The 27,353-nt window shown below is 42.7% G+C and overlaps 1 protein-coding gene across 1 annotated transcript in view; it reads left to right on the plus strand.

Annotated features, from left to right (window-relative positions):
- The window catches only part of elp4 (elongator acetyltransferase complex subunit 4), a gene marked incomplete at its 5' end in the record, with an annotated part of 73,544 nt that overhangs the window by 1,812 nt on the left and 44,379 nt on the right, over positions 1–27,353 (plus strand). The window contains one exon of the mRNA XM_079293641.1: positions 26,852–26,973. Coding sequence (XP_079149767.1) covers positions 26,852–26,973 — 122 coding nt within the window. The remainder of the gene's footprint in view (positions 1–26,851; positions 26,974–27,353) is intronic.

Here is a 27,353-nt window from a genome sequence, read left to right on the forward strand (position 1 = left end):
CAGATACTATAACGATATCCACTACTTATGCTCATCATTTATTACTTTGTTATCAGATGCCTAAGTCTTGAGATATGAATTGTGAATGTTGTGCATGTGACTCCATGGTAAACAGTACACAGCAACAGTTGACTCCTCCTGAAGCACATCAAGCCTTTTTGTTCTCAGGCTTCAAGAGCAAGTTGACGTGCTTATCGTAGTACTTTAACAAGCAATGTTTCAACACCTGAAGCCATCTCCTTTTTGTTTGCTCAAGCAAGTAATGAACAACTGTCAGTAGAAGTTGCCTTGTGAACGTCAGTGTATTGGTGTTCAGAAAGATACATCATGCACAATATGAAATGCTTTAAGCCAGGAAGAGGAATATTCTATTCTGACTCATTATAGCCTTCAGCTGACACTGCATTAACCCATCGCTGAAATCAAACACATATTATATATTCATGCGTATACTGTTAAGATAGTATTTTTACCTCATAACAAAGGGGAGGCCGGAGCCATGCTGCCGGCTTGTGCCGTCGACACGCTGCACCAATAATGCTACCAAAACTGGTTTACAATTATAAGGAATTTAATTCCACTGATGTAAGCACATTTACAGTTATACATTGGAGTGTACACTCCTATGACATATTAAAACAATACAACCCCATTTGGAAAAAAACTACCTCTGGTCTCAGGACACAGCCGTCCAGCAGATTCACAAACTAAAGAGGCAGAAAAAACGCTTCTCACCCGCCCACATATTAATTCACGACTCCTCCCTTCCGTCTATCTCAATTTCTATTGGCTACCCACCCTCAGCTCAGCAAACGCCTGTCTTCACATCTGTCTCTCCTGAGCAGCTAACACATTCAATGATTGTCAGTTATTGTTTAATCCCATCTATAATAATCCTTCAAAATGAAAGTTAAACTTCTGCAACTTGGCAGAAGTTTCATGCTTCTGCATGTTTGTTTATCTTAATTATGCATCCTCGAAACCCTTATGATTATGACTAACTATGAATTATTAATTATGAATTATTAAACACTTTTATTATATCTACTAACTACAGTTTTTTACTCAAATTTCTTACAATTCCCCCCTAACTCACAGTTCACTGTGAGTTAGCTACTCAAATGTAGTTAGTTATGCAAATGTCCCTGGAGACCTCCCCCCTACTCAATCCAGGGAAAGGCTCCCTATCTATCTAAACCGAGGCAAAGAATGCATGCACACAGATATCATTTCAAGTATTTCTGTTCAGTTCGTTTCAAGATAGAGTGCGTTGGAAGTCACTGCCTTCCACGTCTTGGGGCTGGCAGGATCAGGATACAGCCTGTAGGCTAGAGAACACATACTGAGAAGCCTTGACTGTTCTTTTACACGTGACAAAATTACATTTCTTAATCTTTACACCCTAAAATCCCTTTATAACCCAATTAAACAAAAAATTTAATCTCCAAATACTCATCCAAAACAATCCGTCTATTTTCCAAACTTCCAACATCTCACTGGATGTTTTAGAAGTCCATCTGGGCCTTTATCAGGTCCTTCAGGATCTCCGAGAGGATGGTCAGGAACCGCTCGTGAAGTCCCTCTGGTGGCCTCATCTAGACTGTGGCCGTCAGAAGCTCCAATTCGTCCTCATCCTCGTCACATAACTGGTTGCCTGGACTGGTGTCTGGCTCATCGGTGAAGCAACAAACCCCTGTAGAGGTCCACGGATGCAAGGGAACCCCCATCCACAGACAACTCGGAGGCTTATGATGACAGCACACAGAATAATTACGATTGCCAAAAATGTATGTTTTCACTGGCTAAGCATACTTCCCAACCAGTCGGTGAATGGATTCGTGACACCAGAGTTGTCTGCTAGCTCTTGGCTGAGTGCTGTCAGTCCCTCCAGAGCCCTGGTCACCGATCCATCAGGAGCTGTGTTATTTGGAATGAAAGTACAGCACGCAGACCCAAACATCTGGCACACGCCACTTTTCTCTGCTAAATCATATCTAATGCCATTCTGTTCTGCAAGGTCATTAAACTAGTCTTCGCCAGCTGTGCATGCAGTCCTGATATGGCGTCACTGGTGAAGTTTACTAAACGCTGTTGATTATAGTAAATGTAGTTGATCCAATCGACATTTTTATTAATCATCACCCTCTGAGAGAAAACAGATTCTAAATCTGCTGCTATTTGATTCCTGCTTGAAAGTCATTAGACACCCCCCTTGGCAGTCTTATGACATCTTATGTACACTTGGTCATCAAAGGCCCCCTTCGGGCCACCGGCATCTCTTTTGGATCTTCTGTTAGCATGTGGGCGTGGAGAGATGAGTTCTCCATAAGTTGCATCAGTGACAGGCAGGATATAGAATGACAATATAAGTTGCATCAACGCACATCTACCGGTCCAATCTTTAGGCTGGATTGGATATATGGTTCTTCCTCCACACCATCACCATAAATCAGCTCTGGGTGCTGTCTGTCTTAACACACTGTTATATAGATAGTTGCTAGCGTTGTGACTGTTGCTACAATTTGCAATAATTTGCAATAATACTACCTACATTGGGCCCTTAGCGGTATCTGAGACTATACAATCAAATGGACCCTCTGTAACTTTGAACAGAGGTGGGGTATTATATTCTACAGGTGGGTAATGCCAGTGTAGCCTCTGACAAGTGTGATGGAGGGGCAACGTGTCATCAGTAAACAGAGTTAAAATATAACTAAATTCAGGACTTATGAGTCTGAATCTTGAAGGAACTGGTGTTGCTAGGGGTTGCTCGGTCCTGAACACACAATACAATCTGTACTACTGACTTGAAGCCGTATATTGTACCCACCATAAATTCCCATCTGCCATCGCAGTTTCCACCCCTTACCTCATTCTCTGCGTCAGTCGTATGTCGAACCTGGTCTTTTACAGGCTTAACAATAATCCTAATGAGCCCTTGTGGGGCAGGACTATCAGTAGCCTTTCCCTGTATTACGTAAAGTCCTCAGTCAGTCAATTTAGGTAAGTCTTAAAGGATTACATCTACCCACCCCCTTTGTACACATCACAGGCATAATATGATAACAGCTTCCCATACTTATGTGTGGCAGGCCCACACTCGTCAGTTATGATGCACACGGTTTTGGTCATCCACCCGCAGGCGTGTTCATACTTGGGACTGGAAACTTCTTCACAGAAGTCGAACTGGACCGTTGATGTTGTACCTTCTTTGAACATAAGAGTGAGAGTTACATTTTCATAGGTGAGTGTCGTCAGAGAAGCCTCTCTACGTGGTCTAAGATCGGTTTGATTAGCTACTGAGGCTAAATGTCGAATCCTGATGTAGTCATGTATGTGATCTGGTTCCTGTCTGTGGTTAATTCCACATACTAAGAGGGAAGCTACTGAAATCAGGAAGAAAGTAATTACAGACTTCCATAACCTACTGAAGCTAGAGTCTCCCAATGGAAGGCCTCGCTTAAACTGTGGGGGAAACGTCATTGTCAGTACTGTCTAAACCCTCTTTTGAGGTGTCTTTAACTTCAAATTTTCCTGTCTGATGTTCACTCCTGTCTCTGCGAGTGTCACACTCGTTACCTTCGCTGCTGCACAGTGAGTGAGGTGGTGTCAAGTAGCTCCAGTTTTACCTTTCACCTTTACTGCATGTGAGGTTGCCAATACTACCTCCCATGGACCGGTCCACCTTGGTTCACTCCACTTGCGTTTGTGGACTTTTATCCACACCAGACTGCCTGGTGACACATCAGCCTGCTTCCTTTCGTCAGCTGCTGCTTCTGCGTTTGTCACCTGAGAAAACAACACTCGGCTCATGTTAGTTAGAGCTCCCGTATATTTCTCAATTTCTAGAGTTAGCAAGTCTAGTTGTGGTTTATCATGACGTCATTAAATCTCAAAAATTTTGAGTCGCACCTTTACTGAAAACTATTCTAAATGTGGATCTACAAAAAATGTTTGACACCTTACCATATCTCCCCTTCACCTCGATATCTCTGCTGTAAGGGATCACATGGCTGGCTATACACTGAACCCCCCCATGGTCCTGGTGACAGCATGGGCATCTGTTGATGTCTCATGGGAGGAGGTCCAGCTGGACCTGGTCGTAGGTACTGCTGATGTTGTGGTGGGAACGGAGCATGTTGTGGTGGTGCATTGGGCTGTCTTCCTCTTCCCATTTGCCTTGGGCAGTCTCGGGCCCAATGGCCCCATCTCCCACATACGTAGCACTCACCAAACCTGTCAGGGTTTTCTCTGTTTCCTGGTTGGCCATATCCGCCTGCTTGGTAAGCTCTGCCTCTTCCATATTCTCTGCCTCTGTTGGATGCACGTGCACGTCCTCTGCCTCTATAATGTGGTGGAGGTTGGTATGAGGTCGGGGGTGCAGCTGGATATTGGGGCTGTTGTGAGGCCTGAGCCTTGGCTACGGCCATCTGTTTCTTGGCCAGATGTTTTCTACTTATCTCTCTGTCAGCCGCCGCTATTTGAAGTTTCAGCAGCCGCCGCTGCATGCTCTTTATGTCTTCCTGTCCTTTTGTCTTCTCAGTTAGCTGTCGCTGGTTGTAGTGAGTTAGGTGTTTCCTCCACATGGCATCTTTCATGTTGCTCAAGCCTACTACTTCTCCCAGCGCTGTCCGTACCGGTGGAGGCAGGCCCATCTGCACAGTGTGTCGCCATACTACAGTGGTGGCTTCATTGCCGTCATGTCTCCCCCCTGTTGCCCTCTGCCACTCTTCTTCAGCTCTCCTCAGGTACTGATGGGTTTCTTCCTCTGGTTTTATCTTCACTCCCGAAAGAGAGTTCGTTTTTGGTTTTTTGGCCCAGATTCTCCGCATTGCTGACCAGAAAACTCCTCGAAAGTTGTCAAATGGGGTTTCATCCCCCCTGTTGGTCGTTCCTGTACTTACCTCCAAAATGTTCAATTTGGCTGTTCCTTCGGTGTGGATCATCACGGCACGGATGTCTCCCAATGCCAATTTATCAGCTGCTGTGAGTTTTTCAAAGACACGGATCCACGGATTGGCTCCACCTGCCAGCGGTGGCAACGCCTTTTCCAGTGCGTCCATGTCTCGATGTCCCCATGGCACAAACTCAGCTTGTCCGTTGGATTTTACCAACTCTCCTACTTCCTTACTCTGCTTCTTTAATGTAAACATTATGCAGCCTAGGAGTATTCAAATGTGTGTATTACATGTGCATGCTTGTCATCACATGAATCAAAATCAACTCACCCTCTGTGCTGTATGGCGTGTGGCCGCTGACTCCAAAACTGGGATCCGCTGCTCCACTTCCCAGATCTGGACCCACTCAACCACGCACCTTGACTGAAACAAACACAGAACTGCCAAAAGTTCAGCAGTAAATGTTAGCATACGTCTGTAGTGTAAGAGAGGTCAACGATCTCTCAAATATGTTGCGCCGTCCGTGTCAAAATGGATTCTTAGGAACTGTGTAAATTAGTAAATGTACCAAAATTAGTCAATACTGGATATGTGAAGGAATCTCGAATCCAAAATTGAAGCTAGAATTCCGAAATCAAACTCAACATCTAAATCCGAATCACAATCACAATCCAGTTCCAAATCAGAATTCGAAAGGTTTAAAATTGGAAGTAAAATGAAATGAAAAAACAATGAATAATTAATCAATTAAATATTAAATTCAACTTTAAAAATCAATAACTGTGTTCAAAGATATTCAATCAGAAATACCAATGTAAGTCAAACTGTTGAACTACACTTACACTCTGGTCTGCACAATGAGTCACAATTAAGTTCAAGAATTGAAGAAACACAACTGAAACCATTAATCTTTGTTAAAATGCTGAATTAAAACCAAAGTCAACGACTAAAGTTATAATGCTTAATTAAAACTAAGGTCAGGATATGAGCTCACAGCTCTTAGACAATGAATCTCTGAAAAATTCAGATTCTAAACACTTCTTTACGGTTACCTGCAGTTAGTCCTTCTTCTGTTTAATTGTTTTTAAATCTCCTTTTCTTTTGCCTTATGTTTTGATGCTTTTAATGGTTTTATGTGAAGCACTTTGAAATGTGCTATATAAATAAACTTGCCTTGCCGTCTGCGCCGAACCGGAAGTTGTTCTGCGCCAAACCGGAAGTTGTCATGAAACCGGCTTTTTGTAACAGATATGCTAACCGCGATGCTAACGACAAAAACAGAGCTTCTAATAAAGCGTACGCACACACAAGTATCACCAAAATCCCACACTTTAATTCCACTCATACGCCTTCTGTCTCCTCTCTCAATCCAGCCGTTATTTTATTGTATAAGCACTTATTTTACATACAGCGTACCGCAACGCCGGAGCTACACGTAGCTAGCGTTAGCTCCCCACAGCGCGGTCATGCAATATCAATCATTTTAAACGTATTTCCACGCTGCTAAAACACAGACTAGTCACACGTATTATTGGACTTATTTAGTCATCATTTTAAACGTATTTCCACGCTGCTAAAACACAGACTAGTCACACGTATTATTGTTATTATTAACCCTTAAACCTCCGGTTAACGGGCTTTAGCTCATCCGGACCCGAGCTCACTGTTACGTATATGAAACGCGAGTTATTCACTTCCAACGCCACAAACCACTCACCCAGTCTGTCTAGTTTCACCAAAGCCCTTATTCTACGCCCTCTGAATCACCCACATGATCCACTAATTATATTCACAGCCAAAGCTAGCAAGAGTGTCTTTCCTGGAGCCTGCGGCCTCAGAAGCTAACTCCCGCTAGCCTAGCTCTCTAAGCAGCTTATGCGACGTGACCCGACATTCGTGGACTAAGCCCACAAAGGTTTGCACACCTAAGCCTCTCAAAGCCACAACATCTCAGTTCGCCTCGCTACATAACTGCTTTAAACTAGCTATCTGCAGGCCTAACAATACTTATGTTGGGCCGAAGGAGGCTCCCAGCATGAGCAAAGCAGTTTCGCCCGTACCACAGCTTGTTTGATTCCAATGTGGTGATTTACTTACACAGCGCTGTCCGTCTTTAATTAATTCTTAGGATCCTTATACTCTTGACTAATCCCTTAAGTTCATCATACTTCAGACAGCAAATCGTACTTACCTCAGTGGAACATGGCCTCCCTCGTTGGAACGTACCCACCGGCAACGGAGCGTTAGCCGTTAGCAGCGCTTAGCCAAGCAGAGATTCCTCTAAGATCCTAGAAGCTAACTCACAGATTTCATGAAACGGCTCTGCCTACCGATATTGTGGGCCCAGGATTGTCTGCTTGACTAATGCCGCCGTCAGCACACACAGCGAGGCCGGCAAGACTGTCCCATCTGGGGTGCCAAATTTGTTAAGATAGTATTTTTACCTCATAACAAAGGGGAGGCCGGAGCCATGCTGCCGGCTTGTGCCGTCGACACGCTGCACCAATAATGCTACCAAAACTGGTTTACAATTATAAGGAATTTAATTCCACTGATGTAAGCACATTTACAGTTATACATTGGAGTGTACACTCCTATGACATATTAAAACAATACAACCCCATTTGGAAAAAAACTACCTCTGGTCTCAGGACACAGCCGTCCAGCAGATTCACAAACTAAAGAGGCAGAAAAAACGCTTCTCACCCGCCCACATATTAATTCACGACTCCTCCCTTCCGTCTATCTCAATTTCTATTGGCTACCCACCCTCAGCTCAGCAAACGCCTGTCTTCACATCTGTCTCTCCTGAGCAGCTAACACATTCAATGATTGTCAGTTATTGTTTAATCCCATCTATAATAATCCTTCAAAATGAAAGTTAAACTTCTGCAACTTGGCAGAAGTTTCATGCTTCTGCATGTTTGTTTATCTTAATTATGCATCCTCGAAACCCTTATGATTATGACTAACTATGAATTATTAATTATGAATTATTAAACACTTTTATTATATCTACTAACTACAGTTTTTTACTCAAATTTCTTACAATACCAAAGCTGAATTCAGTAGCATGCCACAGCTAATGATACTGTCCGTCTGTCCTCTCCGGATCTTTGTGGTTAGCATGTCAGCGTCTAGCAGAATGGCAAATAGACGAATGACCTGAAGGTCTCTAGTTATAATCCCAGGTGTTCATACGTCCACTGTGATCATTAATTGATATGCTCATCTGCATACGTGTTTGTAGAAGTTTTCGGAAGTACATTTAAAGCAAGTGGGTTTTCTAGGCACGCAAATGTCTTCCACTGTATTATTATTGTTATTATCATTCATCATAGGCCAGGCTATATGAAATGGTAGACAGTGAGGTCTGACTACAGAGGCTGCCTGGGCTCTGTGCACCACATGGCCAGAGCTTGACCCAAATACAAAAGAGCTTTTATCAAAAGACCTCGACAGATAAAAAGATGCAAGTCTTTTGTACTTTTTAAAGGATTATCAATCGAAGGGCTTTTCACCCTACTGTACTCGTACAAAATGAGACGTAGATTTTAACATTGCAACACTGCAACACATTTATTTAGTCAGAGATGACACACAGATAAACAAGCATTCACTTGACCACTAACATTCACACTCATACACCTTAGGCACAGCTTGGTGTTTGGTGTTTCTGGAGGATCTTCTTCAGGACACTGTGGATGCTGGTCACAAATATCCCATTTCCCTCTTTGGTGAAGTGCACTCTATCTGCCGCAAATATTTTACAGTTGTTGTATCTCAGGAAGGGATGTTCAATCACTTCGCCGTCACAGTCGCTAACAGCCTTCCTGATGATATTGTTGACGATCTTCCTGTCAAAATTCACCTTCCCTGGCTGTCCGTATCTCCACGCTTGACGCTCGTTGATGCAGGAATATGCTATTTTCATTTGAGGAAACTTTGCGTGGAGCTGCATCAGGTCCTTTGTAATTCTGGATGCAAGTTCTTTGGCAGGCGACAACCCCAGATCGTTGCCACCGGCGTGGAACACCAAAATGTCAGGGGGACTTTGAGTTTTCAACTCGGCGTAAAAACTGGGTAGGACGCCACTCCAGCGCCGTCCTCCTTTACCGAACCACTCAACTTTGGCATTGAGTCCGAAGTTCTCCCCGAAGTTCTGATACGCTCCTTCCTCCCCTCGTTGAACGTAACTAGACCCGTTGATACCAAATCTTAGGTCTTGTCTTAGACTTCATGTCCACCTTTTTCTTAGGAGAGCTCTCAGAGGAGAGATCTGGGAAGGAGATCCTTGGGAATATTTTTCTGCCTTGGGAACAGTGACCAGAAGGGCTTTTCACCCTACTGTACTCGTAGATTTTAACATTGCAACACTGCAATGCATTTATTTAGTCAGAGATGACACACAGATAAACAAGCATTCACTTGACCACTAACATTCACACTCATACACCTTAGGCAAAGCTTGGTGTTTGGTGTTTCTGGAGGATCTTCTTCAGGACACTGTGGATGCTGGTCACAAATATCGCATTTCCCTCTTTGGTGAAGTGCACTCTATCTGCCGCAAATATATCCCAGTTGTTGTATCTCAGGAGGGGATGTTCAATCACTTCGCCGTCACAGTCACTAACAGCCTTCCTGATGATATTGTTGACGATTTTCCTGTCAAAATTCACCTTCCCTGGCTGTCCGTATCTCCACGCTTGACGCTCGTTGATGTAGGAATATGCTATTTTCATTTGAGGAAACTTTGCGTGGAGCTGCATCAGGTCCTTTGTAATTCTGGATGCAAGTTCTTCGGCGGGCAACAACCCCAGATCGTTGCCACCGGCATGGATCACCAAAATGTCAGGGGGACTTTGAGTTTTCAACTCGGCGTAAAAACTGGGTAGGACGCCACTCCAGCGCAGTCCTCCTTTACCGAACCACTCAACTTTGGCATTGAGTCCGAAGTTCTCCCCGAAGTTCTGATACGCTCCTTCCTCCCCTCGTCGAACATAACTAGACCCGATGATCCAAATCTTAGGTCTTGTCTTAGACTTCATGTCCACGTTTTTCTTGGGAGAGCTCTCAGAGGAGCAATCTGGGAAGGAGATCCTTGGGAATATTTTTCTGCCTTGGGAACAGTGACCAGAAGAGCTTTCTACCGGATCAGAAGAAGATCCTGGAAGGTACACACCTTCCAGGATCTTCTTCTTCATCACAGGGCAGGAGATCTCTGGGATCATTTTGATGTCTTTACTGATTTCTCCAAAGGTCTTTTTTAACAGAGGTGTACCTTCCAAGATCTTCCTCTTCGTCATCACAGGGCAGGAGATCTCTGGGATCATTTCGATGTCTTGACTGATTTCTCCAAAGGTCTTTTTTAACAGAGGTGTACCTTCCAAGATCTTCCTCTTCGTCATCACAGGGCAGGAGATCTCTGGGATCATTTCGATGTCTTGACTGATTTCTCCATACGGCGTTTTTAAACTACCGGTAGTTGTATCTCTAGTAATCTTCCTCTTCTTCCTTTCGGGGGAAGTGCTGCGTTTGCGTCGTAGTGAAACGTCAGCAAAAGCCCTCTTTCTTTTTGCCAGAGCAATTGTAGCAAAAGGATGCTGCAACACTTGGCCGGATGTTATCCTCTGAGCAGGACCCATAACTAAGTAGTCCAAAGACGTGGAGGAGAGCTGGCTTTCTCTGACGACTTGAAAGTTCATTTTAGAAGAGGCAATGAAGCTGGGCTTCTCCCACATCTAGTAATCAAACTAGTTTTTGAAAAGACAGTTAGAAGTGACAGAAGGTCTTGACTTGTGGACTGATACAATGAAGCTTTAAGGTGTGTGCTGTGTTCTGTGGCTGGAATGACATCATCATATTCCATTCTGTGTTCTGGAATGACATCTTCATATTCCATTCTGTGTTCTGGAATGACATCATCATATTCCATAGAAATTTTATTTTGCCCCAGATATCACTAGGAGAGGAGTAAAAAATGCCCCCGAACTTTCTAAACAAAAAAAAAAGGAGCGCTTCTTAATCAGACCTGTGACTGCGAGACTGCGGTCAACTCAGCAGACACTTAAATGTTAGTGCACCTATACCCTGAAATTCACGGTAAACTCATTCAAACGGCACAGATCGGGAGCGAGCGAAGGACTTTGAAAGTTACCGGAAAGATTAACGTGAGACAACATCCTGTTTCTTCAGACGAACATGCGGTTTTCAGAATAAGATGCCAACAAAGTATACATATTGCAGTGTGGAAATTAGATTAAATGAATTATATTCACATTAAGTATAAAACATGCTACCTGCATCTCGTGAGTTAAAGGTAAAATACACCGAAATTGTGCGTGAAGTGTCTTTATTCTTTGATTTGAGGGTTGCTGGAAATGAATAATACCTGACTGACAGTCAATTAAGATATTGTACTAAGTAAAAACTCTGAACTGAATTTGTATCTTCAAATGGCACATTTTTTTTATTTTTATGGTGATATAAAAATGTTTTTCTCAAATATTCCACACAATGACTAATGCATAAGTTCAGAACAAAAATGGGTAATATGCGCATGCGCATATTACCGCTTTGCGCATGTGGCTCTTCAGCCCCTCTGTTGCTGCTCCCTGAGTCTTTGTGCAAAAAAAACAAAAAAATGTTTTATGTTTTTTGTCAGTGGACAATCTTTCAAAGGGAACACCTCATATCTTGGAGTTTGAGGTGATACTGTGTCACGGAAAATAAAAAACGTTTTAATATTTAGTCAACTAAAATGTGCGTCACATCCTATTACGTCGCCGTCAAGCTTCCCCTGCAGGTGGCTCGTCGTGATTGCAGACTCGGTAAGGTTATCAATGGATAAATCCAAAAAAAGAAAACTCCTGGAAGAAAATAGAGAATTTAATTCTGCGTGGACGTATTTATTTGCGTTCACTGCCAACAACGCTGGCCTACCTGTATGCTTAATATGTGGCGAGAAATTTGCAAACAACAAAAAATCGAATGTTGAAAGACACTTTCAGACCAAACACACAGCATTTGCTGAAAAATATCAAGCTGGAGATGCGCTAAATATCGCTCCCGCCTCACAGATGACAGCCTGCAGTCCTGTTTGAAGCTCAAAGTCACATCTTACAGCCCTGACATAGACAAACTGCAGCGATGTTCAGAAACAAAAGTCACATTAAACAGGTGAGAACATTATCATTTAATAGGCTATTATCTTGGAGAAAAATATTTATTTTAGATCCTGAACTGATGTAGTTGTGTTTTTATGTTCAGGCGCGACGGTTGATGGCTGTACGTGTCTGAGGAATGAAGAGGATGACATCGCACTGAAATGGACTTTAGTCTTACTTAAATACAAACTGCCTATTTTTTTATCTTCACTCATTTTAAGATATTAGGCTGCAGCTATATGTTATATTTATTTCAAAGTAAGCTACTTTTTATTTAATATTTTTTCCACAAACATGGGCAGAGGACCCAAATAGACTTGACTTGTTCTGTGTTTGATTCACTTCTGCAGCTATATGTTATATTTATTTCTAAGTTATTTCCCACAACTATGGGGAGGACTCAAGGCCTGCATAGTTCTGTGTTTAGTTCTGTGACCTCAATGTAGGCCTACACATGCCAGTGTATTTTTTTTCTCCTCTTCATGAAAGTTGAAATAGCAATAAAATGTCAATAATTGTCTTAATTCTTGTTCTATTATTTCATAAATACAACAAACTATAGTTTTTGTATATATAATATAACTATATATAAAACGTATATAAGCTGTGATATCGAATAGCTTTTGCAGCTCCAGACACATTTTATTTGGTGGAAAATAGAGCAAAATGGCTCTTTGGACAGTAAAGGTTGCTGACCCCTGGTCTAGCAGAATGGCAAATAGACTTGACGTGAATGGAATAATTACCTCCATAAAGTGATATATATACCGTACATACGAGTTATTGAGACAGATATGGTGTGATTGGACAGAACAGCTTAAAAGCTACGATTGTTAAAAATGAGTGATGACTTTATTGGTTAGACGTTTGTGTTACTCTCACTAATGCAGCATGAAGTCCCCACTGAGGAGGGGCGTTTTTCTAGGAAGTTCAACTACACATGTGATACCTAATTGCATTATATTATAAAAGCAGATACTATAACGATATCCACTACTTATGCTCATCATTTATTACTTTGTTATCAGATGCCTAAGTCTTGAGATATGAATTGTGAATGTTGTGCATGTGACTCCATGGTAAACAGTACACAGCAACAGTTGACTCCTCCTGAAGCACATCAAGCCTTTTTGTTCTCAGGCTTCAAGAGCAAGTTGACGTGCTTATCGTAGTACTTTAACAAGCAATGTTTCAACACCTGAAGCCATCTCCTTTTTGTTTGCTCAAGCAAGTAATGAACAACTGTCAGTAGAAGTTGCCTTGTGAACGTCAGTGTATTGGTGTTCAGAAAGATACATCATGCACAATATGAAATGCTTTAAGCCAGGAAGAGGAATATTCTATTCTGACTCATTATAGCCTTCAGCTGACACTGCATTAACCCATTGCTGAAATCAAACACATATTATATATTCATGCGTATACCAAAGCTGAATTCAGTAGCATGCCACAGCTAATGATACTGTCCGTCTGTCCTCTCCGGATCTTTGTGGTTAGCATGTCAGCGTCTAGCAGAATGGCAAATAGACGAATGACCTGAAGGTCTCTAGTTATAATCCCAGGTGTTCATACGTCCACTGTGATCATTAATTGATATGCTCATCTGCATACGTGTTTGTAGAAGTTTTCGGAAGTACATTTAAAGCAAGTGGGTTTTCTAGGCACGCAAATGTCTTCCACTGTATTATTATTGTTATTATCATTCATCATAGGCCAGGCTATATGAAATGGTAGACAGTGTTATGGAAGAATTTTTACCTCATAACAAAGGGGAGGCCGGAGCCAGCCATGTGGCCGGCTTTGTGCCGTCGACACACACGCTGCGATAATAACGCTACCAAAACTGGTTTACAATTATAAGGAATTTAATTCCACTGATGTAAGTACATTTACAGTTATACATTGGAGTGTACACTCCTATGACATATTAAAACAATAAAACCCCATTTGCAAAAAACCTCGCTCGGCTCCTCCGGTTAACCACATCTGTCGTCCGGGAGCATCCAGGTGAGAGAGAGCCAGGAAAAAAAGACTTTGAATTACCCCTCCCACATATTAATTCACGACTCCTCCCTTCCGTCTATCTCAATTTCTATTGGCTACCCACCCTCAGCTCAGCAGACGCCTGTCTTCACATCTGTCTCTCCTGAGCAGCTAACCCATTCAATGATTGTCAGTTATTGCTTAATCCCATCTATAATAATCCTTCAAAATAAAAGCTACACTTCTGCACTTGGCAGAAGTTTCATGCTTCTGCATGTATGTTTATGCTTATGTTTATCTTAATTATGCATTCTCAAAACCCTTATGATTATGACTAACTATGAATTATTAATTATGAATTATTAAACACTTTTATTATATCTACTAACTACAGTTTTTTACTCAAATTTCTTACAATTCCCCCCTAACTCACAGTTCACTGTGAGTTAGCTACTCAAATGTAGTTAGTTATTCAAATGTCCCTGGAGACCTCCCCCCTACTCAATCCAGGGAAAGGCTCCCTATCTATCTAAACAGAGGCAAAGAATTCATGCACACAGATATCATTTCAAGTATTTCTGTTCAGTTCGTTTCAAGATAGAGTGCGTTGAGAGTCACTGCCTTCCACGTCTTGGGGCTGGCAGGATCAGGATACAGTCTGTAGGCTAGAGAACACATACTGAGAAGCCTTGACTGTTCTTTTACACGTGACAAAATTACATTTCTTAATCTTTTACACCCTAAAATCCCTTTATAACCCAATTAAACAAAAAATTTAATCTCCAAATACTCATCCAAAACAATCCGTCTATTTTCCAAACTTCCAACATCTCACTGGATGTTTTAGAAGTCCATCTGGGCCTTTATCAGGTCCTTCAGGATCTCCGAGAGGATGGTCAGGAACCGCTCGTGAAGTCCCTCTGGTGGCCTCATCTAGACTGTGGCCATCAGAAGCTCCAATTCGTCCTCATCCTCGTCACATAACTGGTTGCCTGGACTGGTGTCTGGCTCATCGGTGAAACAATAAACCCCTGTAGAGGTCCACGGATGCACGGGAACCCCCATCCACAGACAACTAGGCGGTCTATGATGACAGCACACAGAATAATTACGATTGCCAAAAATGTATGTTTTCACTGGCTAAGCATACTTCCCAACCAGTCGGTGAATGGATTCGTGACACCAGAGTTGTCTGCTAGCTCTTGGCTGAGTGCTGTCAGTCCCTCCAGAGCCCTGGTCACCGATCCATCAGGAGCTGTGTTATTTGGACTGAAAGTACAGCACGCAGACCCAAACATCTGGCACACGCCACTTTTCTCTGCTAAATCATCTCTAATGCCATTCTGTTCTGCAAGGTCATTAAACTAGTCTTCGCCAGCTGTGCATGCAGTCCTGATATGGCGTCACTGGTGAAGTTTACTAAACGCTGTTGGTTATAGTAAATGTAGTTGATCCAATCGACATTTTTATTAATCATCACCCTCTGAGAGAAAACAGATTCTAAATCTGCTGCTATTTGATTTCTGGCTTGAAAGTCATTAGACACCCCCCTTGGCAGTCTTATGACATCTTATGTACACTTGGTCATCAAAAGCTCCCTTCGGGCCGCCGGCATCTCTTTTGGATCTTCTGTTAGCATGTGGGCGTGGAGAGATGAGTTCTCCATAAGTTGCATCAGTGACAGGCAGGATATAGAATGACAATACAAGTTGCATCAACGCACCTGTCCAATCTTTAGGCAGGATTGGATGTATGGTTCTTCCTCCACACCACCACCATAAATCAGCTCTAGGTGCTGTCTGTCTTAACACACTGTTATATAGATAGTCGCTAGCGTTGTGACTGTGGCTACAATTTGCAATAATACTACCTACATTGGGCCCCATAGCTGTATCTGAGACTATACAATCAAATGGACCCTCTGTAACCTTGAACAGAGGTGGGGTATTATGTTATACAGGTGGGTAATCTCAGTGTAGCCTCTGACAAGTGTGTTGGAGGGGCAAAGTGTCATCAGTAAACAGAGTTAGAATACAACTAATTCAGGACTTAGGAGTCTGAATCTTGAAGGAACTGGTGTTGCTAGGGGTCTAGATCCTAAACCCACAATACAATCTGTACTACTGGCTTGAAGCCGTATATTGTACCCACCATAAATTCCCATCTGCCATTCCAGTTTCCACCCCTTACCTCATTCTCTGCGTCAGTCGTATGTCGAACCTGGTCTTTTTACAGGCTTAACAATAATCCTAATGAGCCCTTGTGGGGCAGGACTATCAGTAGCCTTTCCCTGTATTACGTAAAGTCCTCAGTCAGTCAATTTAGGTAAGTCTTAAAGGATTACATCTACCCACCCCCTTTGTACACATCACAGGCATAATATGATAACCGCTTCCCATACTTATGTGTGGCAGGCCCACACTCGTCAGTTATGATGCACAAGGTTTTGGACATCCACCCGTAGATGTGTTCATACCTGGGACCGGAAACGACTTCACAGAAGTCGAACTGGACCGTTGATGTTGTACCTTCTTTGAACGTAAGAGTGAGAGTTACATTTTCATAGGTGAGTGTCGTCAGATAAGCCTCTCTACGTGGTCTAAGATCGGTTTGATTAGCTACTGAGGCTAAATGTCGAATCCTGATGTAGTCATGCATGTGATCTGGTTCCTGTCTGTGGTTAATTCCACATACTAAGAGGGAAGCTACTGAACTCAGGAATAAAATAATTACAGACTTCCATAACCTACTGAAGCTAGAGTCTCCCAATGGAAGGCCTCGCTTAAACTGTGGGGGAAACGTCATTGTCAGTACTGTCTAAACCCTCTTTTGAGGTGTCTTTAACTTCAAATTATCCTGTCTGATGTTCACTCCTGTCTCTGCGAGTGTCACACTTGTTACCTTCGCTGCTGCACAGTGAGTGAGGTGGTGTCAAGTAGCTTCAGTTTACCTTTCACCTTGGTTCACTCCACCTGCGTTTGTGGACTTTTATCCACACCAGACTGCCTGGTGACACATCAGCCTGCTTCCTTTCGTCAGCTGCTGCTTCTGCGTTTGTCACCTGAGAAAACAACACTCGGCTCATGTTAGTTAGAGCTCCCGTATATTTCTCAATTTCTAGAGTTAGCAAGTCTAGTTGTGGTTTATCATGACGTTATTAAATCTCAAAATTTGTGAGTAGCACCTTTACTGAAAACGATTCTAAATGTGGATCTACAAAAAATGTTTGACACCTTACCATAAATGTTTGACACCTTACCATATCCCCCCTTCACCTCGATATCTCTGCTGTAAGGGATCACATGGCAACCATCTATGTATCTTGGCTATACCCTGAACCTCCCCATGGTCCTGGTGACAGCATGGGCATCTGTTGATGTCTCATGGGAGGAGGTCCAGCTGGACCTGGTCCTAGGTGCTGCTGATGTTGTGGTGGGAACGGAGCATGTTGTGGTGCTGCACTGATCTGTCTTCCTCTCCTTTTATGTGGGCAATCTCTTACCCAATGACCTTCTCTCCCACATACGTAGCACACTCCTTTACTTACAAGACCCCCACGCCCCCCTTTATCGTTACCTCTCTCTCTGTTGGATGCACCACTTCTGCATCGTGGTGGGGGCTGATTGTACACCACCGTGGGGGCTGGTACTGCTAGATTTTGTTGCTGCTGGGCTTCTGCTGCTATCATCTGTTTCTTGGCCTGAACTTTTCTATTTAATTCTCTGTCGACCTCTGCTACTTGCAGTTTCAGCAGTCGCCGCTGCATTCTCTTTATATCCTCGTCTTCTTTACTTTCTGCTCGTCTTTCCTCTATCTGCTGTTGCAAATCTTTTCTAATGCGTTCTACTTCTGTTACTTCACATTTTAGTCTTCTTACCAGTGCTCCTACTTCCTTACTCTGCTTCTTTAATGTAAACATTATGCAGCCTAGGAGTATTCAAATGTGTGTATTAAATGTGCATGCTTGTCATCACATGAATCAAAGTCAACTCACCCTCTGTGCTGTATGGCGTGTGGCCGCTGACTCCAAAACTGGGATCCGCTGCTCCACTTCCCAGATCTGGACCCACTCAGCCACGCACCTTGACTAAAACAAACACAGAACTGCCAAAAGTTCAGCAGTAAATGTTAGCATACGTCTGTAGTGTAAGAGAGGTCAACGATCTCTCAAATATGTTGCGCCGTCCGTGTCAAAATTGATTCTTAGGAACTGTGTAAATTAGTAAATGTACCAAAATTAGTCAATACTGGATATGTGAAGGAATCTCGAATCCAAAATTGAAGCTAGAATTCCGAAATCAAACTCAACATCTAAATCAGAATCACGATCACAATCCAGTTCCAAATCAGAATTCGAAAGGTTTAAAATTGGAAGTAAAATGAAATTAAAAAACAATGAATAATTAATCAATTAAATATTAAATTCAACTTTAAAATCAATAACTGTGTTCAAGATATTCAATCAGAAATACCAAGGCAAGTCAAACTGTTGAACTGCACTTACACTCTGGTCTGCACAAGAATGAATCACAATTAAGTTCAAGAATTGAAGAAACACAACTGAAACCATTAATCTTTGTTAAAATGCTGAACTAAAACCAAAGTCAACGACTAAAGTTATAATGCTTAATTAAAACTAAGGTCAGGATATGAGCTCACAGCTCTTAGACAATGAATCTCTGAAAATTCAGATTCTAAACACTTCTTTACGGTTACCTGCAGTTAGTCCTTCTTCTGTTTAATTGTTTTTAAATCTCCTTTTCTTTTGCCTTATGTTCTGATGCTTTTAATGGTTTTATGTGAAGCACTTTGAAATGTGCTATATAAATAAACTTGCCTTGCCGTCTGCGCCGAACCGGAAGTTGTTCTGCGCCAAACCGGAAGTTGTCATGAAACCGGCTTTTTTACAGATATGCTATCCGCAATGCTAACGAAAAAACGGAGCTTCTGATAAAGCGTACGCACGCACAAGTATCACCAAAATCCCACACTTTAATTCCACTCATACGCCTTCTGTCTCCTCTCTCAATCCAGCCGTTATTTTATTTTATAAGCACTTATTTTACATACATAGTACCGCAACGCCGGAGCTACACGTAGCTAGCGTTAGCTCCCCACAGCGCGGTCATGCAATATCAATCATTTTAAACGTATTTCCACGCTGCTAAAACACAGACTAGTCACACGTATTATTGGACTTATTTAGTCATCATTTTAAACGTATTTCCACGCTGCTAAAACACAGACTAGTCACACGTATTATTGTTATTATTAACCCTTAAACCTCCGGTTAACGGGCTTTAGCTCTTCCGGACCTGAGCTCACTGTTACGTATATGAAACGCGAGTTATTCACTTCCAACGCCACAAACCACTCACCCAGTCTGTCTAGTTTCACCAAAGCCCTTATTCTACGCCCTCTGAATCACCACATGATCCACTAATTATATTCACAGCCAAAGCTAGCGAGTGTGTCTTTCCTGAAGCCTGCGGCCTCAGAAGCTAACTCCCGCTAGCCTAGCTCTCTAAGCAACTTATGCGACGTGACCCGACATTCGTGGACTAAGCCCACAAAGGTTTGCACACCTAAGCCCCTCAAAGCCACAACATCTCAGTTCGCCTCGCTACATAACTGCTTTAAACTAGCTATCTGCAGGCCTAACAATACTTATGTTGGGCCGAAGGAGGCTCCCAGCATGAGCAAAGCAGTTTCGCCCGTACCACAGCTTGTTTGATTCCAATGTGGTGATTTACTTACTTACACAGCGCTGTCCGTCTTTAATTAATTCTTAGGATCCTTATACTCTTGACTAATCCCTTAAGTTCATCATACTTCAGACAGCAAATCGTACTTACCTCAGTGGAACATGGCCTCCCTCGTGGAACATGGCCACCGGCAACGTAGCGTTAGCCGTTAGCAGCGCTTAGCCAAGCAGAGATTCCCCTAAGGTTCCTAATAGCTAACTCACAGATTTCATGAAACGGCTCTGCCGACCGATATTGTGGGCCCAGGATTGTCTGCTTGACTAATGCCGCCGTCAGCACACACAGCGAGGCCGGCAAGACTGTCCCATCTGGGGTTCGCCAAATTTGTTATGGAAGAATTTTTACCTCATAACAAAGGGGAGGCCGGAGCCAGCCATGTGGCCGGCTTTGTGCCGTCGACACACACGCTGCGATAATAACGCTACCAAAACTGGTTTACAATTATAAGGAATTTAATTCCACTGATGTAAGTACATTTACAGTTATACATTGGAGTGTACACTCCTATGACATATTAAAACAATAAAACCCCATTTGCAAAAAACCTCGCTCGGCTCCTCCGGTTAACCACATCTGTCGTCCGGGAGCATCCAGGTGAGAGAGAGCCAGGAAAAAAAGACTTTGAATTACCCCTCCCACATATTAATTCACGACTCCTCCCTTCCGTCTATCTCAATTTCTATTGGCTACCCACCCTCAGCTCAGCAGACGCCTGTCTTCACATCTGTCTCTCCTGAGCAGCTAACCCATTCAATGATTGTCAGTTATTGCTTAATCCCATCTATAATAATCCTTCAAAATAAAAGCTACACTTCTGCACTTGGCAGAAGTTTCATGCTTCTGCATGTATGTTTATGCTTATGTTTATCTTAATTATGCATTCTCAAAACCCTTATGATTATGACTAACTATGAATTATTAATTATGAATTATTAAACACTTTTATTATATCTACTAACTACAGTTTTTTACTCAAATTTCTTACAACAGTGAGGTCTGACTACAGAGGCTGCCTGGGCTCTGTGCACCACATGGCCAGAGCTTGACCCAAATACAAAAGAGCTTTTATCAAAAGACCTCGACAGATAAAAAGCTGCAAGTCTTTTGTACTTTTTAAAGGATTATCAATCGAAGGGCTTTTCACCCTACTGTACTCGTACAAAATGAGACGTAGATTTTAACATTGCAACACTGCAACACATTTATTTAGTCAGAGATGACACACAGATAAACAAGCATTCACTTGACCACTAACATTCACACTCATACACCTTAGGCACAGCTTGGTGTTTGGTGTTTCTGGAGGATCTTCTTCAGGACACTGTGGATGCTGGTCACAAATATCCCATTTCCCTCTTTGGTGAAGTGCACTCTATCTGCCGCAAATTTTTTCCAGTTGTTGTATCTCAGGAGGGGATGTTCAATCACTTCGCCGTCACAGTCGCTAACAGCCTTCCTGATGATATTGTTGACGATCTTCCTGTCAAAATTCACCTTCCCTGGCTGTCCGTATCTCCACGCTTGACGCTCGTTGATGCAGGAATATGCTATTTTCATTTGAGGAAACTTTGCGTGGAGCTGCATCAGGTCCTTTGTAATTCTGGATGCAAGTTCTTTGGCAGGCGACAACCCCAGATCGTTGCCACCGGCGTGGAACACCAAAATGTCAGGGGGACTTTGAGTTTTCAACTCGGCGTAAAAACTGGGTAGGACGCCACTCCAGCGCCGTCCTCCTTTACCGAACCACTCAACTTTGGCATTGAGTCCGAAGTTCTCCCCGAAGTTCTGATACGCTCCTTCCTCCCCTCGTTGAACGTAACTAGACCCGTTGATACCAAATCTTAGGTCTTGTCTTAGACTTCATGTCCACCTTTTTCTTAGGAGAGCTCTCAGAGGAGAGATCTGGGAAGGAGATCCTTGGGAATATTTTTCTGCCTTGGGAACAGTGACCAGAAGAGCTTTCTACGGGAGGTGTACCTTCCAGGATCTTCTTCTTCATCACAGGGCAGGAGATCTCTGGGATCATTTTGATGTCTTGACTGATTTCTCCAAAGGTCTTTTTTAACAGAGGTGTACCTTCCAAGATCTTCCTCTTCTTCATCACAGGGCAGGAGATCTCTGGGATCATTTCGATGTCTTGACAGATTTCTCCATGTAAATTTCGTACCCTGGGTTACGGTATTCCTGAAGCTGTAATTTGTGTGTAGCAAAGACCTACACCAACTGATGATCTTGCTTTGCCCTTTAATTCCCCCCCCCCCCCCCCGCCAATCGATGCAGGAGTCAGTGATTATACACTCATGCGTTCTTCCCTTCCATTTTGGGAATCAATGTACGGTTGGTTTCATCTGGTAATGAGAGACACAGTAAAGGTGAAATGCGTGTGTGAGCTCTCTTGTGTTTGTCTATGAAAGAGTGCTGTGTGTGTGTGTGTGTGTGTGTGTGTGTGTTTGCGCACTGTGCTGTTTGTGTGTCTGTTTTGTTGTGTGGGTGGTGTTTGTTTGTGTTTGTTTCAGGCAGTCGTCTCCTACAGTCTGCCCCTTTAGCTGTGATGGCCTGTTTGTGAGACACAGACATAAAATGATCAGAGTGGTCGTTGTCTGCCTTTGAAGTGTCTTGAGCTGTCCATCCTGATTTGTCAACTCGAGGGGATCAGCTCAGTATGGCTGCTGTCTGAAGATCTCTCGTCCCTTGTGCTTCTGTAATAGAAGGAACAAAGCTTTCCAGCTTTCATCATGCTGATCATGTCAGGTTTTCATTAGTTTAAGTGAATGTGTGTTTCCTTTTAATGTACCCATAGTAATGACTATTTAATTGTTTTACATGTTTACATTTTTCAAAGCTTTAAAGTGCACTTTGAGTGAGAGTTATCTTAGATTTGAGCACAGGTTTAGTATTTGTGTAGATTACCGCAACAAATATTTTGAAAGTAGTTCATCACAATTATTACTCTGTCAGTCTAAATAGGCATAATAGTACACCTATGGGAGATGCAGTGACAATGTAAGGCAACATTCAATGAGAAAACAACCCTGAAGTTATTTAATCACAGTTACATATTTGTCTATAAAGCTATAGCTATATTGTCTATTAAGTTCCATGACAATTTGTTCAGTTCAGATCTCTATTGTCCCACAAGAGGACATACTTTCGGCTGCAAGGCGTCCTTAAAAACACAAAACATACAAACAATAAAAATATATTAAGACGTTTACATTGCTAATATTATACATGTAATAGAATACAATAACATGTTTGTGAAATCAATGAAGAACTGCAACAATTATAAAAGAGAAAATAATATGATGATAACCAGGATCTTTCAGCTGTAACTTGTATATTAAACACCGAACAGCTCCATAGAGGTCAAGTCATCTGTTTAGAAACTGCAGTTTTTAATGTGTCAATGGTAAACAATCTAAGACAGGGCTCTCAAACTCATTTTCACTCCGGGCCACATCAGCATCATGGTCGCCCACAAAGGGCCGGTTGTAAATGTAACTACTCCTAACATATTGGTAAATAACTGTCTTTGCATTTGATTATTGTTTATTCAAGTGTAAAAATATTGTACATGCAGTTATATAAATGTAAAAATATATGAAAGCACATTTCTGTTATTATAACTTAAATCATTTTAATTTAGGGTTAAGAAACCCACATTACTCTATCAAAGATCAAACTATTCAAGAAAATAGCAAAGACAAATATCAAACACAAGTTATGACAATAACTTTGTTCAATGCTTAAAATTCTTTCAAGGGTGCGTTTGCACAATCCCACATGAAGTATTTCATGTGTTTTAAAGCCACGTTTAAAGTAGTCTTCAATGTACTCACAATACATTTCCATGTCAAATGTACAGTAACCAGCCAAAGAGCTGCTTCTGTGACTGTGTGTTTAAGTATCTCATCATTTTGACTTTCTTTTTCATATTTTTGACTTTCTATTTCAGAATTATGATTTTCTATCATAGTTATGACGTTCTATCTCAGAACTTCAACTATTGGGATATTTTTATTATCAAGTCTAACTTATTATTTTTTGCTGGCGGATTCGCGGGCCACATAAAATGACGTGGGGGGCCGCATTCGGCCCGCGGGCCGGGAGTTTGAGACCCCTGATCTAAAACATCCTAACACCATGGGCCTAACACAGACAAATTGAATTGATCAAGAGGAACAAAGCTCAGCATTATTGGAGCATCCACACGGCAGCCTTCAAGGCGGACAGCACGTGACCATTAACGTACACTGGGCATGTGCGTGACGGTGTAAACAGGAAGTGGATTGCTTGCTTAGTTAAAAAAATATGACAGAGTAATGAAGTAGTCTTTAATAATGAAAGGTTGTATTTGATACTTAAGATCTTCCTCTATAAACTCAAACAGACACAGTTCATGGAAAGTTTTAGAAGTTTTATTTTTCAGACGTAGTTACAGCGCTGCAGGTCTGTCTGTCTATATATCTCTCTCTCTCGCTCTCTCTCTCTCACTCACATCAACTTTACTTTAAAATCAACACTTACACGGAAACGTTTACTCGATTATGGTCCATAAATGTGGTCAACACACGTTGATCACTCGTTTCCTCTGTTTGTCAGTCGTAGCATTTATTGCTAACTGTAGCTGCAGACAGCCGCTCCGTGGGGGTTGATGATGCCTCTGGTCACGCCGCTCGCTAATCACTCCAATAACAGCTGCTTCCTCCACAGAAATGCGGACGTAACGTTTCGCTAAGGTTGATCAATGCCGATCTGGACATTCGGAAGTTTTCTCGCCATTCTTCGGGAATCATAACTTCATTGATGAAATTATTCCACCAGGCGCTCGTTCTTCCTGGTCTCACCCAAAACCGGCGCTCCATGTACGACTGATAGCGTCGCTGGTCTCGGGAATTGCCGCTCATCGCTCGAAGAACAGCTCGCCTCCTCCGCATGTAGGCATCAGCAGCATTGTAAAATGACGAATTTAATGACGAATTTAACTCTACAATAGCTGCTACTACAGACAACAAAGCAAGCAAGGCTTGCCATTCGTTATCCATGTTGGAATGAATCGCTGCTGGTCGCCGGCTGTTTTGTTTTCTTCCGGGTACGGGTCACGTGATAGTGAGTGTGACGAATCAGGGACGGAGACGTCATGGCTGATAATAACCAATCCAGTAGCGAGCACGGGTGTGGGCTCATTTTTTTCTAACAAACATCCGTATCCAACATCTACACTGAACCAAAACCCCGGGGTTCTCAAATACCTCCAACCTCGGCGGAGTTTTCAGGTTCCTCCGTTAAGGCTGCTCCAAAACTCCGGCGTCGTGTGGCTGCTCAGTGTAAATGTAGGAAAAGTGGACAAGTGTGGACATGGCATCATACAAGGGGGGAAAACACCCTGACCTAGATATTTAGTCTCCTCCCCCTCCGGGTTTAGCAGATATGATTCAGGACACTCGCACTCCCCTGTTTGAGGGAAAATGAAACAAAGGTGTTTCCCCTCTTCACCAAACCTCAGTCCCAATCCCATAAAATAAAAAGGAATAAAAAGAAAAAAATCATGCCATGACTGTCCAGAGTGATTGATCTCCCTCAAAGATATGACCCTCCTCCACCCCCTGTTGCTCGTATACCCCTCCCCCACCCCACCTCCCACCCCCTCCCTTACCCCCCGCCTCAACAGCCTAATGACTCCTGGAGGTTCCATTTGTAAGGCTCCCATAGAAACACAGCCACAATAGGCCCCATCTTGAGAGGGCCCATCTGGGAGTCTTTGTGGGGCCTGCTGAAAGCCACAAAGGCCTGCTGACCTAGAAACCCATCAATAAGAGAACAGGGAGCCCCACCGACAACAAATTGAAGAGCCATGGAATTTCCTGTGCCATCCTAAGTCCGTAGGTGAGAACATAGACCGGGAACGTGGGAGGGGGGAATTCTCTGGATGATTCAGGATGACACGTCAGGATGTCATTCCCAAACTGTCAGCTGTATGCCCATTACCTTAAACTGTCACTGCTGCCTTTGTCCTTGAGCCCACAGTTTGTCATTGTATGGAGAGGCCTACGAAATCTTTACAAAATGACGATTGTGACAGGAAGCAGCAGCAGCATGCTGGGTAGAGTTATGTGCCTTGATGGGGGGGGGGGGGGGGGGTTCCTGGTGATGATGCTTGTGAATTTGGGGTGGGGAATGGCCGGGTGGCCGCTTTGTGTGCACGGAGAAAGGCTACCTTAGGGAAAACGGTTTCAGTGTTTGGAATCACTTGCCTGTCCATTTAATGTTGGAGACACTCATCTAAATGAGACTGTAATGTCACCACCAGCTGAGAATTTCCCTTTCCACTTGAGTTTAAAAGTCTCTCATGTAACCTTTATATGCCATTTTATGATAACAAATACACCTGATGTAGAAACATAATAATGAAAGCATGTCATTGCCAGCATAATTCACACAAACAGCAGAGAGATTGAACCAGACGTCAGTGAGCATTTTGAGGACAGGCACTATATAATCCCGCTTCTGCCTCCTCTTGTCAGTTGTCCTGACAGCTGGGGTACCTTTGTGTTCAGGGGGAGGTGTCAGGTGAGTGCTTAAGACAGGTGCCTCCCTCTCTCTCCGCCCATGGTTGCGGATATGATAGGTGAAAGCGGACAGGGACACTGTGAAGACCTTAACAAGAGAGCTGAAGATGTCAGCTCCGCTTTGATAGTTAGGTCACACAGTAACACCTATGTTTCTGTGCCATGGCGATTGCTACTTCATCTGTTCCATACCAAAGGTAACCCGAATGTGGTCCTTATATCAATTACAGTTAGTGACTGTGATGTGGTCGTGAACTTCTGGATCTGTGGTGTCTGAATGAATGGTCAGAACAAGACAAGATCCAATGGTTGATGTATTTTTCTTAGGGAAAATGTTCAACACTAAATCATTTCCTTAGGCCTTTCAGACAATTTTAGCACAATGGCATTGATTGACCGCGTGTGTGTTTATTTTTGTTTTCCACTCATACTGAATTTCTGATTGTTCTTGTCTTTTGTTCCTTTTTTAGAGGAGGACCGATATGATAGCTACTCTCATATGATCTTGAAGTACTTCCTGGCAGAAGGAGTGGTGTGTCGACATGAACTTTTTGTGGCAGCAGCTCAAGATAACCCAGATGACATCTTACAGGTATGAGAGGAGGTGCCGTATTTTGCAAGCTCTGAAGGAGGAAATTAGTTTCACTGCGAAGTATGATATTTGTTCAAGCTGCAAGTCTTGACAAACCATCCACAAATAAGCAAGGATGGCCTTAATATGTCTGCTTTAACATCAACCCCGTACAACTGCTGCGCTGTCAAAAAGACATCTAAAAAAAAACTTTTGTTTACCTTTAGTCAACTGAAGATGTTGGGAATATTCTGCCTACTTGTAGAAGTCTTTTTTTTCTTCCTCACAATAAATCAATCAGCTCCCGCTGTACAGTATTCAGCCCGGTTCACGCTGGTCAGACCGTGATTTAGCACGTATTGTAGGTGCACAGCTTTCCCCAAGATGTGTCAGGGTCAGCG

This window comes from Melanostigma gelatinosum (genome assembly GCF_949748355.1).
Source record: "Melanostigma gelatinosum genome assembly, chromosome: 2".
NCBI classification, from domain to species: domain Eukaryota; kingdom Metazoa; phylum Chordata; class Actinopteri; order Perciformes; family Zoarcidae; genus Melanostigma; species Melanostigma gelatinosum.